The sequence below is a fragment of the Zeugodacus cucurbitae genome, chromosome 5, assembly GCF_028554725.1.
Source record: "Zeugodacus cucurbitae isolate PBARC_wt_2022May chromosome 5, idZeuCucr1.2, whole genome shotgun sequence".
In the NCBI taxonomy this organism is placed as follows: Eukaryota; Metazoa; Arthropoda; class Insecta; order Diptera; family Tephritidae; genus Zeugodacus; species Zeugodacus cucurbitae.
This window is the reverse complement of record NC_071670.1, coordinates 54,381,241-54,395,771: the sequence shown is the minus strand read 5'-3', so window position 1 is coordinate 54,395,771 and position 14,531 is coordinate 54,381,241. Positions and strand designations below refer to the sequence as shown.

Below are 14,531 nucleotides of genomic sequence, written 5' to 3'. Positions count from 1 at the left end.
ACAGTTATTAAAATGGACTTACCAAAATTACGTCTAAGTAATATTTGTTCAGCAAGAAAATGTCTTTGCGGATTTTCCACGCATTACGAAAGGGCTGTTGGGAGTGGTGAGAGCAGAGGAAAGGAAGAGAGAGATTGTAAAATCAGAAGTTTGTGTTTATTTTTAAAGAAATTATAATATTTTCCAAACGAGACGAAATCACAGAACGGCACTTGGCACTTTACGAGTCAAGACGGTGTACAAAAACAAAAACAAATATTATGAAATGAAATATAAAGATATTTATATATGCATATATTTACATATTAAATTGTTTGGGTGTGGAGATCACAAAAATAAACCAGAAGAGCTACCAGCAGACGGAACGACAAGAAGCATCTTGCGGCGCAAATGCAATTCTTCAAGCTCGGCACAGTCATTGTCAAAGACAAGTGAGCAGCGCTAAACTTAATATGTACAAATATATGCATGAGTCTCGTGAGTCCACTGTAAAAGTATCAAATAACAACAACAATATAGTCTGTATGTATGCAACAGCAGTGAAGTGTATGGTCACGTTCTTTGTCAGCCGTTTGAACGCTTCAAATTGCCGCTAGCCATGTCGAACTTCCACTTGATGCACATACGGAAACCACCAACAAGTCAGGCAGCATCGCTTAACAGGCAGTGTAACTCCATGCCCCACAAAAGCAAAAACACATGGCTCAAAACACATACAACAAACAACAAGAACAACAGCAACAACAAGTGGTCAAGTGATGCGCCGTTGTGGCGGTGTGTAACAGTAGAAAATAGTGTTAGAAAAGAACTTGTTGTTTGTTATGCTGCTATTGTTGTTGTTATTATTGTTAGCTACCGCATATATTTTTATATTTGACCCCATTTCCGCGTTCATTTGACACACATTGGTGGATGAGCTTCTGTTTTGGCTTCTGCTGCTGCTTGCCATGTACACATGGTTTAATGTACACACATACATTTATGTATATTTATCATATATTGCTCACTTTACTCATAGGTATCTCCACCCATTTCTATTAACAATTTTTAGTTCACTGATCACTTTGTTTGCTCACTTCTATGCTTCTATTTGTTGTTATTTTTGTATTTCTGTGTCACCTATTGTTTGTTGTTGTTTATGGAAGTGATGATAGATGTTTCATGTTTCTATTAACAGCTCAAACTTTGATATATACTGACACACAAAGGTAGATAAATGCGAAAAATGATTGGACAAATTACTTATTTCTAGCCACAAAATTGATATGGATATGTATGTATGTATGTATATATTTTGATATAATTAACACGTACACGATTATTGGATATTCGACTTAGATACTAATCTTAGCTAAAATAAAATGTTTTGCTCGATTTTTCCGAGGAACTGATGTGTTCTATGGGAAGCTCTTTAATGGCAAAAATACCCTCAGAGGATTCATATATCATCATGGAAATCTACAATTATAATTGATATATAGATTTTTTATATTTTATTATGGCACAGAGAACCCAGTACTCGCATACACTCAAAACACTCGCTTACAGACCCTGATGCAAATTTTTCGATTATTAACTCCGCTATGATGAGTCAGGTCCTAAAGTCTTTAATGTTCTATAACAACTCGAAGTTCACATTTCCGATATACTAGTATGTTAGAAAGACCCAGAATCACTAAAAAAATACCCATAAGATTCTCAAGTTTAGACTATGGATCTCCGTTAGCATCTTCCAAGTCGCGGAACTGTATATTAAGAGAGAGCCTATAGTGTTTTAAGAAGTCAAATTGGCATTAAAATGGGAGTTTCTCAGAATCACTTCTTTGATTATAGTAGAAATGTTACTTGACAAGCCTTTTAGTTCCCTAGAACAACTAAAACCGTGACCCACTTGTATTTCAGAAATATGTCTATATAGAAAAGTCTTGAAGTCTCTCTCTTTAAGTTTACAACAACATACTGCAATAGGGATATTTAACCAGTAAACCCATTCGATCCCATTGTACTCACATTGTTAAAAAAAAAACAAGATTTTTTCTGTACCCAAGAGAGTAAATGGGATCGAACGGGTTTTCTGTACCTAAGCGAGTACAATGAGATAGAATGGGTTAATATGACAAAGAAATGAGAGTCTGCGATTAGTAGGGTCTATAAGCTGTTTCCAATGAATCTAGAAACTTTCTTCATAGAGAACATGAAGAACTTTGTTTCGACTTTAAAATTAAAGTTAATGTGAGAATGTGATTACTAGCAGCGCTGTGTTAATACTTGAGATAAAATAAAAATAAAAAGCCTGTAATGGCCAGATAAACAGCTGAATTTGAATAATCAAGTCAAAAAGGAAAAGTTCGAATATGTATCCGAGGGTGTTTTGGCTATACTTCAGAGAAATTTTTTTTCTAGTAATTCCAGGCTTGACTGGAAGTAATCGCTTTAAGAAACAGTATTTCTGAGAATACTAGACTCTCTATTTGATCGTTTTCGGTGTTAACCAAACAACCGGCACATCAGTTACTAATAAAACCATTAAAAATGATTGAAATAAGTTTTGATCGATATACAATTTAGTCAAAAAATCGATTACAAGCAAAAGTGAAAGTAGTCAAAAGAATATCTCGTATGTTATCAAAAAATATATCGATAAATTTAGTTATCAATTTCTATCGATATACATTACAATCGATTTTTCGCAGCACATAATTAAAAAGTAAGACATTTAAGTAACTCAATACTACTTTGATGTTCTCAGTTTCCACTAAAGAAATTAATAAATTCTTCGAAGCAGGTTTATATCATATGTTTATGTACCTACTACCGCATGTGCATCAAAATACAAATAAAAAACAACAACAAAACAACAAGAAAGCATAATAGCACACAACACTTAAACCTGTAAACCAACCTTCTCTAGAATTATTCTCAACAACTTGCATTGTTCGGCCGCTATTGCAAAAGTAACACAATTCTCGGTGTGGCACACATATCGACAATGGATCAAAAGGGGAAAGTAGCGCGCGCACTTGGGAAATTTTATGCCTTCTATGACTTAGGTATGTATCATATGAATTGCATGGGTTAATACTTCATGAAGCGCAAAGTGGAGTAAGTTGCGTTACAATTGACGTCGTGTTGTTGCTGTTGTGTAATTTACGGTGCTGTAGAGCACGTATAGTCAAACCAGAAATGTCAACCCACTAAGTCAAAAGACGGTGTAATAAACAAAAAATATATATTTATATGTCAGTGTATATCAAGCAGCTGCACAAGCGCCACCTAAGTGAGCTGCAGCTAATTTATTGAGCAACCAAGCGAACGGACAGCCGAACACTCGTATACTCGAAATGTGTATCAAATTACTAAATGTTGTGAGTAGCTTGACAAATGATATGATACGGTGCAATATGAAAGAGCGGTGCGCACACCTAAAGACCTACAAAGGCACAAGTTGCTAAAAAGTAGGTGGCGCAAATGTAAATGAAATGTAAGCCAGAAACATGAATAAATATGACGGGAAAAGAAGCGGCAAATAAGTGGTGACATCAAGAAATGAGGTAAAGGTGAATATGTTAAAGAGGCGTTACACACATTACGAAATTGACCCAGAAAGTTAAATGAAATATGAGAAAGAAGACTTGATTACGACATCGAAGACGACACAAAACGAATTAATTAATTTCGCATTGTTCACCAATTCAAAGTAGGGTCTGATAGCCTCCATGTCATCTCACGCTGTTATTTGTAAAAAATACTAATATATTTATTCCAACAAATAGAGCAGATACATGTTGCACTCCGCCTCTGAATGGTTGATAGATTTCACGGGAAGATCTTTTATTTATAAAATTAAAAAAAATACAATTGATAGGAAACCATACCAACTACACATAAACTCGGGTTCCTACACTCACTTTTCACTTTTCACTTCGTTTCTCGAACAGTGCCTTATTTTTGATTATTCTGCGATTTTTCGGTTTCAGTTAGAAGCTATGAAATTCACGGATGAAGATCTGCGAATTCTGTTTAATAGACTTGAAAACTTGAAGAACCTCAAGATCTAACAAATAAGAAAGGGCAAAATACAGGTGTAACGAACACTTTATACTCTCGCAATCATTATAAATAGTATAAGAGGCAAGGGTGAACCCATTTCACTCATTTTCACCACCAAGATACACTATATCCAAAACTATAAGCTCACTTACTTTGGCTAAGATATTTCACATATTAACCGATGTATAAGGCATTAGGTTAGGTTAGATTAAGGGGTAGACCTCCGCAAATGCAGAGAATCTCACTGAGACAGAATCGACTGTCCATTATCACACCCGGAATAAACTCCTAACGTATCATTAAGACCCTTATGTTGCGACGAAGTGCTTGGACTCAATAATGAAGTTCTTAAGTCGGCTATTGTCGATTCCAGTCACTTCGCTGGGTATTAAGTCCATCGTATTTTTGAAAATCCTTTAATTAGGTATATGGGAGCCATTTCTGGTACAGAGACACACCATTAGAAGGAACACATCTCCTTTGAATTTCTTTAGAAGATCTGAGAGCTTTACCAATATTTTCGGTGAAAAAATACCCTTAGGTACTGGGTTCTTCATGTCCGATATGTGGGGCCTTGGAAACTTATAGTCGACAATTTTTCCACAAGTGGTACCACACCTCAAATACAGTGTTTGTGCAAAGTTTCCGATGTATATATCATAAAATGAACGAATCAGATGGAATTCAAAATTTTATCAAATGGGAAATAGGCGTGGTTGTGAACCGATTTCGCCCATTTTCCATCGGTTATATTAGGATGTCAAAAAAATATGATGTGCCGATGAAATATTAAAATCATTAAAATCGGTCGAGTATTTTCTGAGATATGGTTTTTGATATATAAGTGGGCGATGCCACGCTAATTATGATAGCGCCACACTTTTTACGGCAATCGAAATTTGAAAAGACACTGAAAAGCGACGAGTTTGTCAGAATCGAAAAAAAAAGATCTCAAAATCAGAAACAGCGCAGTGATAACTTCAAATATAACAACAGGAATAGTAATATATGGATATCGGTTGAAAACAAGGGTGTGAAACCATTAAAAAGCTGGAAACCCTTTTCGAACCTTTTTCTTTATTACTTCAGGCACTTCTTGGGAAATGTCGAGAGGTTAATGATACGACGAATTTTATTCCCAAAATCGGAAAAAATATATTTTTTTTCAACTGAACTGAATTTGTAAGGAGTTTTAAAAAAGTAGTTATAAAAACAGAAAAAAAATGTATATTAAGGTGCCCATAAAAACATAAAAAGTGTTTTAACAACAAACCATAATACCCTTAGCGATTACATCAGCGAAAAAATTAAAAAAAAAATCTAATTATATGCATTAACCGTTAGTTTTTCAATTACTAGTGAAAATCCCTGATTTTATTTTAATTTCTGCGACACTACACGCTCAAACTAACATTATGTAGCATGATTATATATACGAGTTAGAGTATATATGTACACCAAAGTGTTAAAAAACATATTTTACTAAAGTAACAACAGTAAAAATGATATTGACATATGGACTCGTGCTGCAAGGTAATTTGTCATGGACGAGCGCATCGATGGAGTTTTACTTTTTGTAGACATATACATATTTATGAGACTTTATATACACGGTTTGTATATTAATTACTTGCAATATTGCGTCTATTGTTGTTGTTTCGCATAGTTGTGTCTTCTTTGTAATTTATCGCCGGCAGGCAGCCACAGTAGTGCAACAGCGCAACAGCAGCAGTGGCAAGCGTTTTACCGCTATCACAGCCAACACAGGTGAATTATTATTGTAGCATGCGGCGTCAGTGCAAACAATGCAAAAATGAATTTCCGCATACAAATGTCCATAAAACACAACGAATTCGCTTGGATGCCGCTATCGGCCGTCAGTCGATCGTCCACCAGTGAATCCACCAGTTCGTATGGATTTTCATTTTTCATATAGCATAACCCGTTTCATTGCCGTTGCCGTTACTGCTCGATTTGTTGTTATACACGGGAGTATATACATATAGTGCTTTTTGCCACATATCGCATTTAACTTTAATTATTTTGTAATGCGAGTAAGTATCGGTATTTCATAAAGCAAGAAGAAGAAGAAGCGGCAGTAGCATATAATCGGGCAGTCATGCGTGGCACGACGAAGCATAAATGCGTGGCAAAATGTAATAAAAACAAAAGCAAATAGTATGTTTGCAGGTGTGTGCGTGAGTAGCCGAAAGTCAATATTGCATGTTTTATTGTCATATAACTTTAGTGGACTGAATAATGGAAGAAAATTTTTATTTGGTTATTTAATAGAAGAGCTCGGCAAGTGAACCAGCAAAGGAGGAGAAGAGTAAGCGGCAGGTTTCTCCTGTATTTTTTTTTATATAATAAAATTATTCTACACATTCTAACTCCAATCGAAAACGCTTAAGCCGTATCAGACAGAGATCAATTTACAGATTATTTTGACAAAAAATAATCATTCGGGGTTCAAATTTATAACTGATACCTTCGACTAGATTTAGATACTATATGATATCTATTTCAAGAATTTGATTAAAAAAAATATATTTTAATTTATATAGTTTTCATTAGGGTAAGCTGAACTTCTCAATATGAAGAGGATTTAACGTATATAGCTGGAAACACAATTTATATTTGACATATGTACTAGTATAGTCGATTAAGGAAGTGAAAATCGTTTATTTGATTTTTTTGAGGACCACCCTAAAATGCTTTTATTTAATTAAGTAACGTTTTACTTTTAATTCTACTTTTATGATGATGTCTTTTCGAACAAAAAATTTAAAGAATGATGCCTCTACATCACTGTTGCTCAACTTTTTATGAGTTCTATACTAGCTACTATCTCGTATTAGCTACTCTTCTGATGAACAAGGCAGATTTCGTTTTAATGGGGTATTATTTTTATTGCATTTTTACTTCACTACCGCACTAAAATTTTAAAACTGGCTTCATTTCTCGATTAAATTGTTACTGAAACCAGTCGCAATGCAATTAATCTTGCTGCTGTGTTCAAGGTCGAATGGTAAAAAGCGTTCAAAAGGTTGCAAGCAAGTATATACGGATGAGGAGTATTTTTTACTACCTTTAAAACTGGGAAAAGTGTGCAACAGACAGGACTTATCCATTTTAGAACGATGGAAGGTAAAAAAAGTACGTGAAAGCTAAATTTCATTTTTTACTAAAATATGTAATTTGTTGTCACATAAAAATAGCCTGAGTTGTCTTTTATACTCATATGAACTTCCTCATCCCTGACGCCTTTGGACGTATACATTGAAAAGTGACCTAACCAAAAAATGTTACCTATTTTTCTATGTGATATTTTTTTGTAGAAAATCTTCTTGAGGTCGCCACACTGATCTTCATGTAGCAAACTAAAAACGATTAATGTACAAAAATACTGAATTCTAGAAATATTATATGAAGCAAGTGGTTATACCAGGATAAGTATTCACCGTTAATCGTTTTCGATTCACACGACTATCATTACTATGTGACAGTTGTGCTCTCTTATTTTTGGAGTATAACCACATACTATACTATTCATATTTTATTATACCAGTTTTAGTCATTTATACCAAGTGTTTTGTTCGATTCACTACTTTCTAAAACTTGACGAATTGAAAATTGTTCTTACAATGTATGCCTACTGAAGGAAACTAAAGATGTTAGGTTATAATAGGATAAGGAAGCTGATCCTTGCGTTTGGGGTCGCAGCGGACGTAAATGAAATTTGAATTGAAAATGAAAACAACAAGAGTATAAAAACTAAAAATGCGATATGAAACGAAGAATAGTAATTAGCATGATTCTAGATCAAGATGAATATGAAAGCCGAAATTTCAAACATGGAATGAAGAGATAAAACGGATGCACTCATCTTTAAATAATGTCAAGAATTGCTTACGAAAGGTTCACATATAAAATAAATGAACTCGGAAGATTTAAACTAAAATAAATTGTACTAAGCTTTGAAGGATTCTTTAGAATTAAAAATAATAATATACAGTTAAACGGTGGGGTGCCAATGTTGGTATGCTTGCTGAGAACGTTTAGAAAATTTCAAAAAGAATGAAACAATCATCCAGGTAAGGATACCAAAATTCTCTTTTTTCTTTGCCAAAATGGCAAATTCCTATAAATTACGTTACGAAATTTCACCCACTCATCTAGTTCATCAGTCAGGATCTATTATTGTTCCCTTGAAACAGAAAAGTGTATAAAATGACCAAGGTTGGAGTATCTCCTAAACAATCTGAATCAACCTGTGAAGGCTATGACCTTATGTATGAGCCAGATGAAATATTCCGATATCTGTCAAACGACCTAACCTAATTTGTAAGGAACAAGAACGAAAGTCAAAACAGGATCTGCAACAGAGAGAAGCTCTAAGAGAGTGGTAGTTAGTATAGTCGAGATCTTTTTTTTTTTCAAAATCTGTCATTTCGATGAATAACCACACATCAGAGTTTGACATGTATCCACTAATTTGAGCAAAAATGTCAAAGTCGAGAAATGACGATATTTTTGTTGAAAACTAATAAAACAATAAATCAAAGCAAAGACAAAAGTTGAAAGAAACATTAGTACAAACATATAATTTTTAATTATCAATTATCATTTGTATGCTACTTCCATGACCTCAAATATTAATTTGCTGACACGCTAGCATAAAAACAAAAAAAAAAACAATTTTTTGGGTAACAAATACTAAAATTAATATTTTGGGTGCTAGCGCGTGTAAATTTACACACATACATATACAATGTATGATTATCACACATTTTTTTCATTTTCAACGCGCTCAACGAATCTGCTGCTCCAACGCTCATTTAGTAGACGAATCATAAAATTACATTTTAACACCAAACCAGCAGCCGCGTGCAACTCGAGAAACCCGCTTCAAGAAATAGCAACAACAAATGCAACCGGTTAAGGAATAGCAACAAAAAGTACGTGGAAAAGAAGTTAAAATATTATAAATACGATAAATAAAACTAAAAGCTGAAACTTAAATCGAAATGAAGATCAAAACAATCAACGGTTCATTAAAAGTGAATTTGAACACACAAAAAAAAAGGAGGCAAAAAAAACGCGGTCGATGCTCCAAGCAGCTGTGATGCCGTTGGATTGAGTAATATAATATTATTTTTTTTCACTTTTTGCTATGAATTTCGACAGTTTTTTTGAATATTAATTTGAAATGGCGATTACAAAATAACGCTGCATAATTAGCATAAGCACAGCTACCGTACTCGCTGGCCGGCCTTATGGTAGGTCAGAGCAGCCAGAGGCGATGTTGCTCGACGCTTGACTGGTGGAGAGCAAAAGTGTTGAAGCGACCTCTGGACAGCTGCTGAAGCTGCTGAGTAGATCTAACATTATGTGATTAGATTTTGTTGCCAACACTCGAAATTCATATTTTATTATTTAGCTTTCGGCTTTGGCTTTGGGGCACGTCAATGATTGTCAGTTGACAACAACAATAGCGTTTAAGTGAGTAAAAATACAACTAAATTTAACTGCAGCGAACAATAACAAAGACTTTAAATGATTTTATCTGCAGCAGACAAACAGATAGACAACAAAAATACATATAAAAAAAAAAAAGAAAAAAAAAAGAAAAAATAAATAAAAAAAAAATTTTACAATTATTTCATTTTGAGCAGTGAAAGTCGTTTAATATTTTTTCCAAATAAAAAATAAAATGGAAATAGCTTTGTTCAGTAGCAACTATTGCTGTTGTTGTTACAGTAGCAATTGCGCTGTTGACATTTCGAAGCGTGCAAGCGCACAATTTGACTGCATTTCAATGGCGGCCAACCTTGGCAGTGCAAGGAAACACACACACATATATATATATATGTATCTACATATATTCACCATTTCACCTGTTGTCGTTACAAGTCGAGTGAAGACGCCGCAATTAAACCGCATTTTTCAACAACTTAATGTTTCGCGGCCATCTCTTTTTCCGCTACATGTTTATGCGCTTTTGGCCATCACATGCGTCCATATAATGACGGAAAAGTCGGTAAATACTTGGACAACTGTTCGTTAGTGGGCAATTGTTTTCCGGCAAATTTTGTTTTCTTTCAATTTTCATTTGTGAAATGTGCGTTGAAAGTGAAAGATACTGGTTTGAAATGTAATTTTGATGGAAAATATTAAAATGATGGCACTTGAATGTGTGGAAAATTGTTGTTATAATAGAAACAAAAGTAAATTTATTATGATCGTTAGTGTCAGTTTGTTTTATTTTTTAGCATAAAAGACATTTTTTTTAATATTTTCATTAAGGTAGAAGCAGGGGTTCCCAAACTTTTTTTATTTCAGTCACAGCGCCCGAGTTCAAATCATTACTTCCATACAGATTTAGGAGAAAGTACATATATTTGAGTAAAAAGAGCACAGATAAATAGTATCGAAGACTTCGTACGAGAAGATACTCCAGCACAAGGCCTGAGGTGAGATCTTAGATCTTTTAAATCCAACTTTATTTATCTAAAACTCGACCAGACTAGAACATGTAAGTCGTCACTAAAGGCTTTTTTGGCTCGAAATCCAATAAAAGCCTACTCTTGCTGAAAAGTGAATTCTGTTATAGCTTCAGTTCGAAGAGTATCTTGACTCAAATTACTTAAGACAGCTTTCCCTAAGTATGCATATTATTTTTGCATAATTAATCTCAAATCGACATTTTTATTTTTAGCATCTATAGCTATAAATTAGTCTTATGCCACCGCTTTCAAGAATCTTTCAAATTGAAAAACAACAATTTCTTTTACAAATTACTAGCTGTCATAGAACTGATTTATTGCAAACCCACATTTGCGCGTCTTCAAAGGCATGCAATTGTATTTTGGCACATTTTCAGCCCACATAAATGACAAAGCTTACGAAAACATACATACATATTTAGCATATAAAGCCGGCTGCTCACTAATTACGTGGTTACTTCGAAAGTGTAGAAAAGTCCACAATTAGAATTTTGACACGTTAAGTGGTTCTGAGATGCTTGAAAGTTACTTATTATTGAAGAACAATAATATGGTTTCAGAAAGCAAAAAACAATAGACATGGCTTGTACATATATGGGTAGAAAAGATTTTGACCCAAAAAGACGATCTTATTGTGCTTCACTCCCTTTTTTTGTTAAACAAACTTATGCCCGGTTTCACAGTCAGTGCTTAGGTTGTGCTTAAGATAAAACAGAAATATTGCGTTTTACAGTTCATACTTAAGTTCTGCTTAAGTACTGAAAATGGGAGACTTAAGCAGTGCTTAAGTAACAGCTGATTTTTGTTTTGAATATTGACTTATTTGTCAAAAAAATAAAATAAAAATTATTTGCTGAAAAAATTTTTGGAATTTCTTGCATTCAATCACGGTTATATGCTTTCCTGCGAGTTGAAATAGGTGCCCCCACTCGCTTGCGGTGAAATTCGGTGTCCTTTTATTGTTTCCATCCATTTCCCAGATTCTAAATTTATTCATCGCAAAGTTGTTTTTCATCAACAATAATTTCAATTTGTCAGATGGTATTTGTAAACAAATCTTTTGCATTGTTCTGCCATATATCATAATAGAATTTTAAAGAAAATAAGCATCGACTGTGAAACGCAAATGACTACTCAGTCAACAACAATGCTTAGCTAAGATTTTATTTGGGCACAACTTAAGTACGAACTGTGAAACCGGGCATTAGTTGGTTAAAAATATTAACAGAACATTTCAAAATGTTGATAAAAAAAAAACAAAATACTTTGAAAATATATTTTTTAATATATGATGGAAAATAAAAAAATATTTTATATAAAAATTTAAGTAATTTGAACGGTATGAAACCAGCTTTTTATGTCCTTCTATAAAAGTTACAATTGAAATTACTTTTTGTAATGTCTAACATTGGAGATTTTATATTAATCATTAAAACATTAATTTACCCATCATATAAGACCAATCGTCGTATTATCTTCCTATTGAATAGGTGTCATGGATAAAATATAGCTAGCTCATAAGCCAAATTGTAGAATATTTTTGATAAATACTCTTCTATAAAAAATTTAATATAAAACGTTGCCTACTTGAGTTGCCGTTGAATTCTAAGACATTATCTACAAATGTCATTTAATTATATACTACAAGAATTGTGCGAATTTGTAGTAAGGAAAAATTAATACTCTATTAAATTATTAGCCTTCTCATTATGAAACGCTTTTTTTTTTGTTTTCTAATGACATATTTTCTAAATAGTTTTCGAACATCATTTATGGCGGACGGTTTAAAATATCCGTAATTACTCGGGGGTTTTCGGATTCCGCTGATTACGATTCAGGTGTCAGTTTTCCAAAAATCAATATGGCGGATGCAATATGGAAAAGATTTAAAATATGTCCGCTATATTAGTTCAAATTCGTTATCAGCAATCCCGAAAACCCCGGAGTAACGTGTTAGAAGCGATTTCGATGAATTTTTAAAATGTTGGTTTTCTGGGGTTATCTCAAAACTCTGATCTGTTGGGGTTAAATCGAATTCGGATTCAGCGACCCCAAAAACATGTAGTACACATAGTAAGAGCCCAATGTCATAACAATTATTACACAGGAAATGTGAATCTGATAGGCATAAGGTAGGGTTAGGTCGAACCAATTCCATTCCGAAACTTTCCGCGTATAAAGTACAAACATATGTATGTCCCTTAAATCCAAACGCTATATAACGGGTGATTTTTTTGAGGTTAGGATTTTCATGCATTAGTATTTGACAGATCACGTGGGATTTCAGACATGGTGTCAAAGAGAAAGATGCTCAGTATGCTTTGACATTTCATCATGAATAGACTTACTAACGAGCAACGCTTGCAAATCATTGAATTTTATTACCAAAATCAGTGTTCGGTTCGAAATGTTTTTATCGACAAATTTTGTTCAGCGATGAGGCTCATTTCTGGTTGAATGGCTACGTAAATAAGCAAAATTGCCGCATTTGGGGTGAAGAGCAACCAGAAGCCGTTCAAGAACTGCCCATGCATCCCGAAAAATGCACTGTTTGGTGTGGTTTGTACGCTGGTGGAATCATTGGACCGTATTTTTTCAAAGATGCTGTTGGACGCAACGTTACGGTGAATGGCGATCGCTATCGTTCGATGCTAACAAACTTTTTGTTGCCAAAAATGGAAGAACTGAACTTGGTTGACATGTGGTTTCAACAAGATGGCGCTACATGCCACACAGCTCGCGATTCTATGGCCATTTTGAGGGAAAACTTCGGAGAACAATTCATCTCAAGAAATGGACCCGTAAGTTGGCCACCAAGATCATGCGATTTAACGCCTTTAGACTATTTTTTGTGGGGCTACGTCAAGTCTAAAGTCTACAGAAATAAGCCAGCAACTATTCCAGCTTTGGAAGACAACATTTCCGAAGAAATTCGGGCTATTCCGGCCGAAATGCTCGAAAAAGTTGCCCAAAATTGGACTTTCCGAATGGACCACCTAAGACGCAGCCGCGGTCAACATTTAAATGAAATTATCTTCAAAAAGTAAATGTCATGAACCAATCTAACGTTTCAAATAAAGAACCGATGAGATTTTGCAAATTTTATGCGTTTTTTTTTTTTTTTAAAAGTTATCAAGCTCTTAAAAAATCACCCTTTATAACATTTTCACACATCTAGTAAAAATCTATTCATTCTCATTTCAGCAAATGAGAATTAGCAAAACAAATAAATAAATGACTACAATGAAATTAGATTGTAGCCATATGAAAACATTGCTAAAAAATTTCCTTAAATTTTAACGTTAATTTATTTTAATTTATATTCTAATTTAAGAAATAAACACAATATTTTTAAAGAAAGAAATCACTCAGAAATTAGCTTTATGTAAGTGAGAACATAAAAAGATGAAACATAATGCAAAATATGCAAAAAGCAACAAGGAAAATATAAGTAAATATTTTTAAAAATTATTACAAGGCATGAAAGAGTCTAATTGTTGCAAAAGCCGCTCACACACTCATATAAACACACACATATGTAAATAAATATGCAAAAAAACTAAAAAGCTACCGCTTATGAATGCTGTCATTATCAGTAATAATTTTTTATGCCAAGCTGACATTGCAGCTGACCGGCGCTCGGTCAGTCGTTAGCCATGTACTACAGACACAACTAGCGGTAGATGGCAATAAGCATGCCGAGATTAATAGCTTCAGATAAGCAGTTTCATAGATGCGTAGATTTTTCTAATTTTATTTTCATAATTCATTTCATTTATTACGCTTTTGGACGCCACAAATTTACTTAGAATTCACAAAGAACTTGCTGAGATTGTCCAGCTTAAGCTATTAAGCGCAGCTTCAAAGAACTTTGAACTTCTAAATGCCCACACACACACGCATATGTATGTATTTAATGTATTTACCGCAATATGCCGTTCATTTAGAAGTTGTAAAAATAATAATAATAATTTT

General features: G+C 33.9%; 1 protein-coding gene across 4 annotated transcripts in view; it reads right to left on the bottom strand.

The window, feature by feature from the left end:
• The window catches only part of LOC105208996 (SH3 and F-BAR domain-containing protein DDB_G0274695), a 101,817-nt gene that overhangs the window by 63,085 nt on the left and 24,201 nt on the right, over window positions 1–14,531 (bottom strand). For 2 of the 4 annotated variants that reach the window (XM_011179127.3, XM_011179129.3), the window contains exon 3: window positions 23–94. The exons of the other annotated variants lie outside the window; for them this stretch is intronic. In XM_011179127.3, coding sequence (XP_011177429.1) covers window positions 23–94 — 72 coding nt within the window. The remainder of the gene's footprint in view (window positions 1–22; window positions 95–14,531) is intronic. 4 annotated transcript variants of the gene reach the window in all.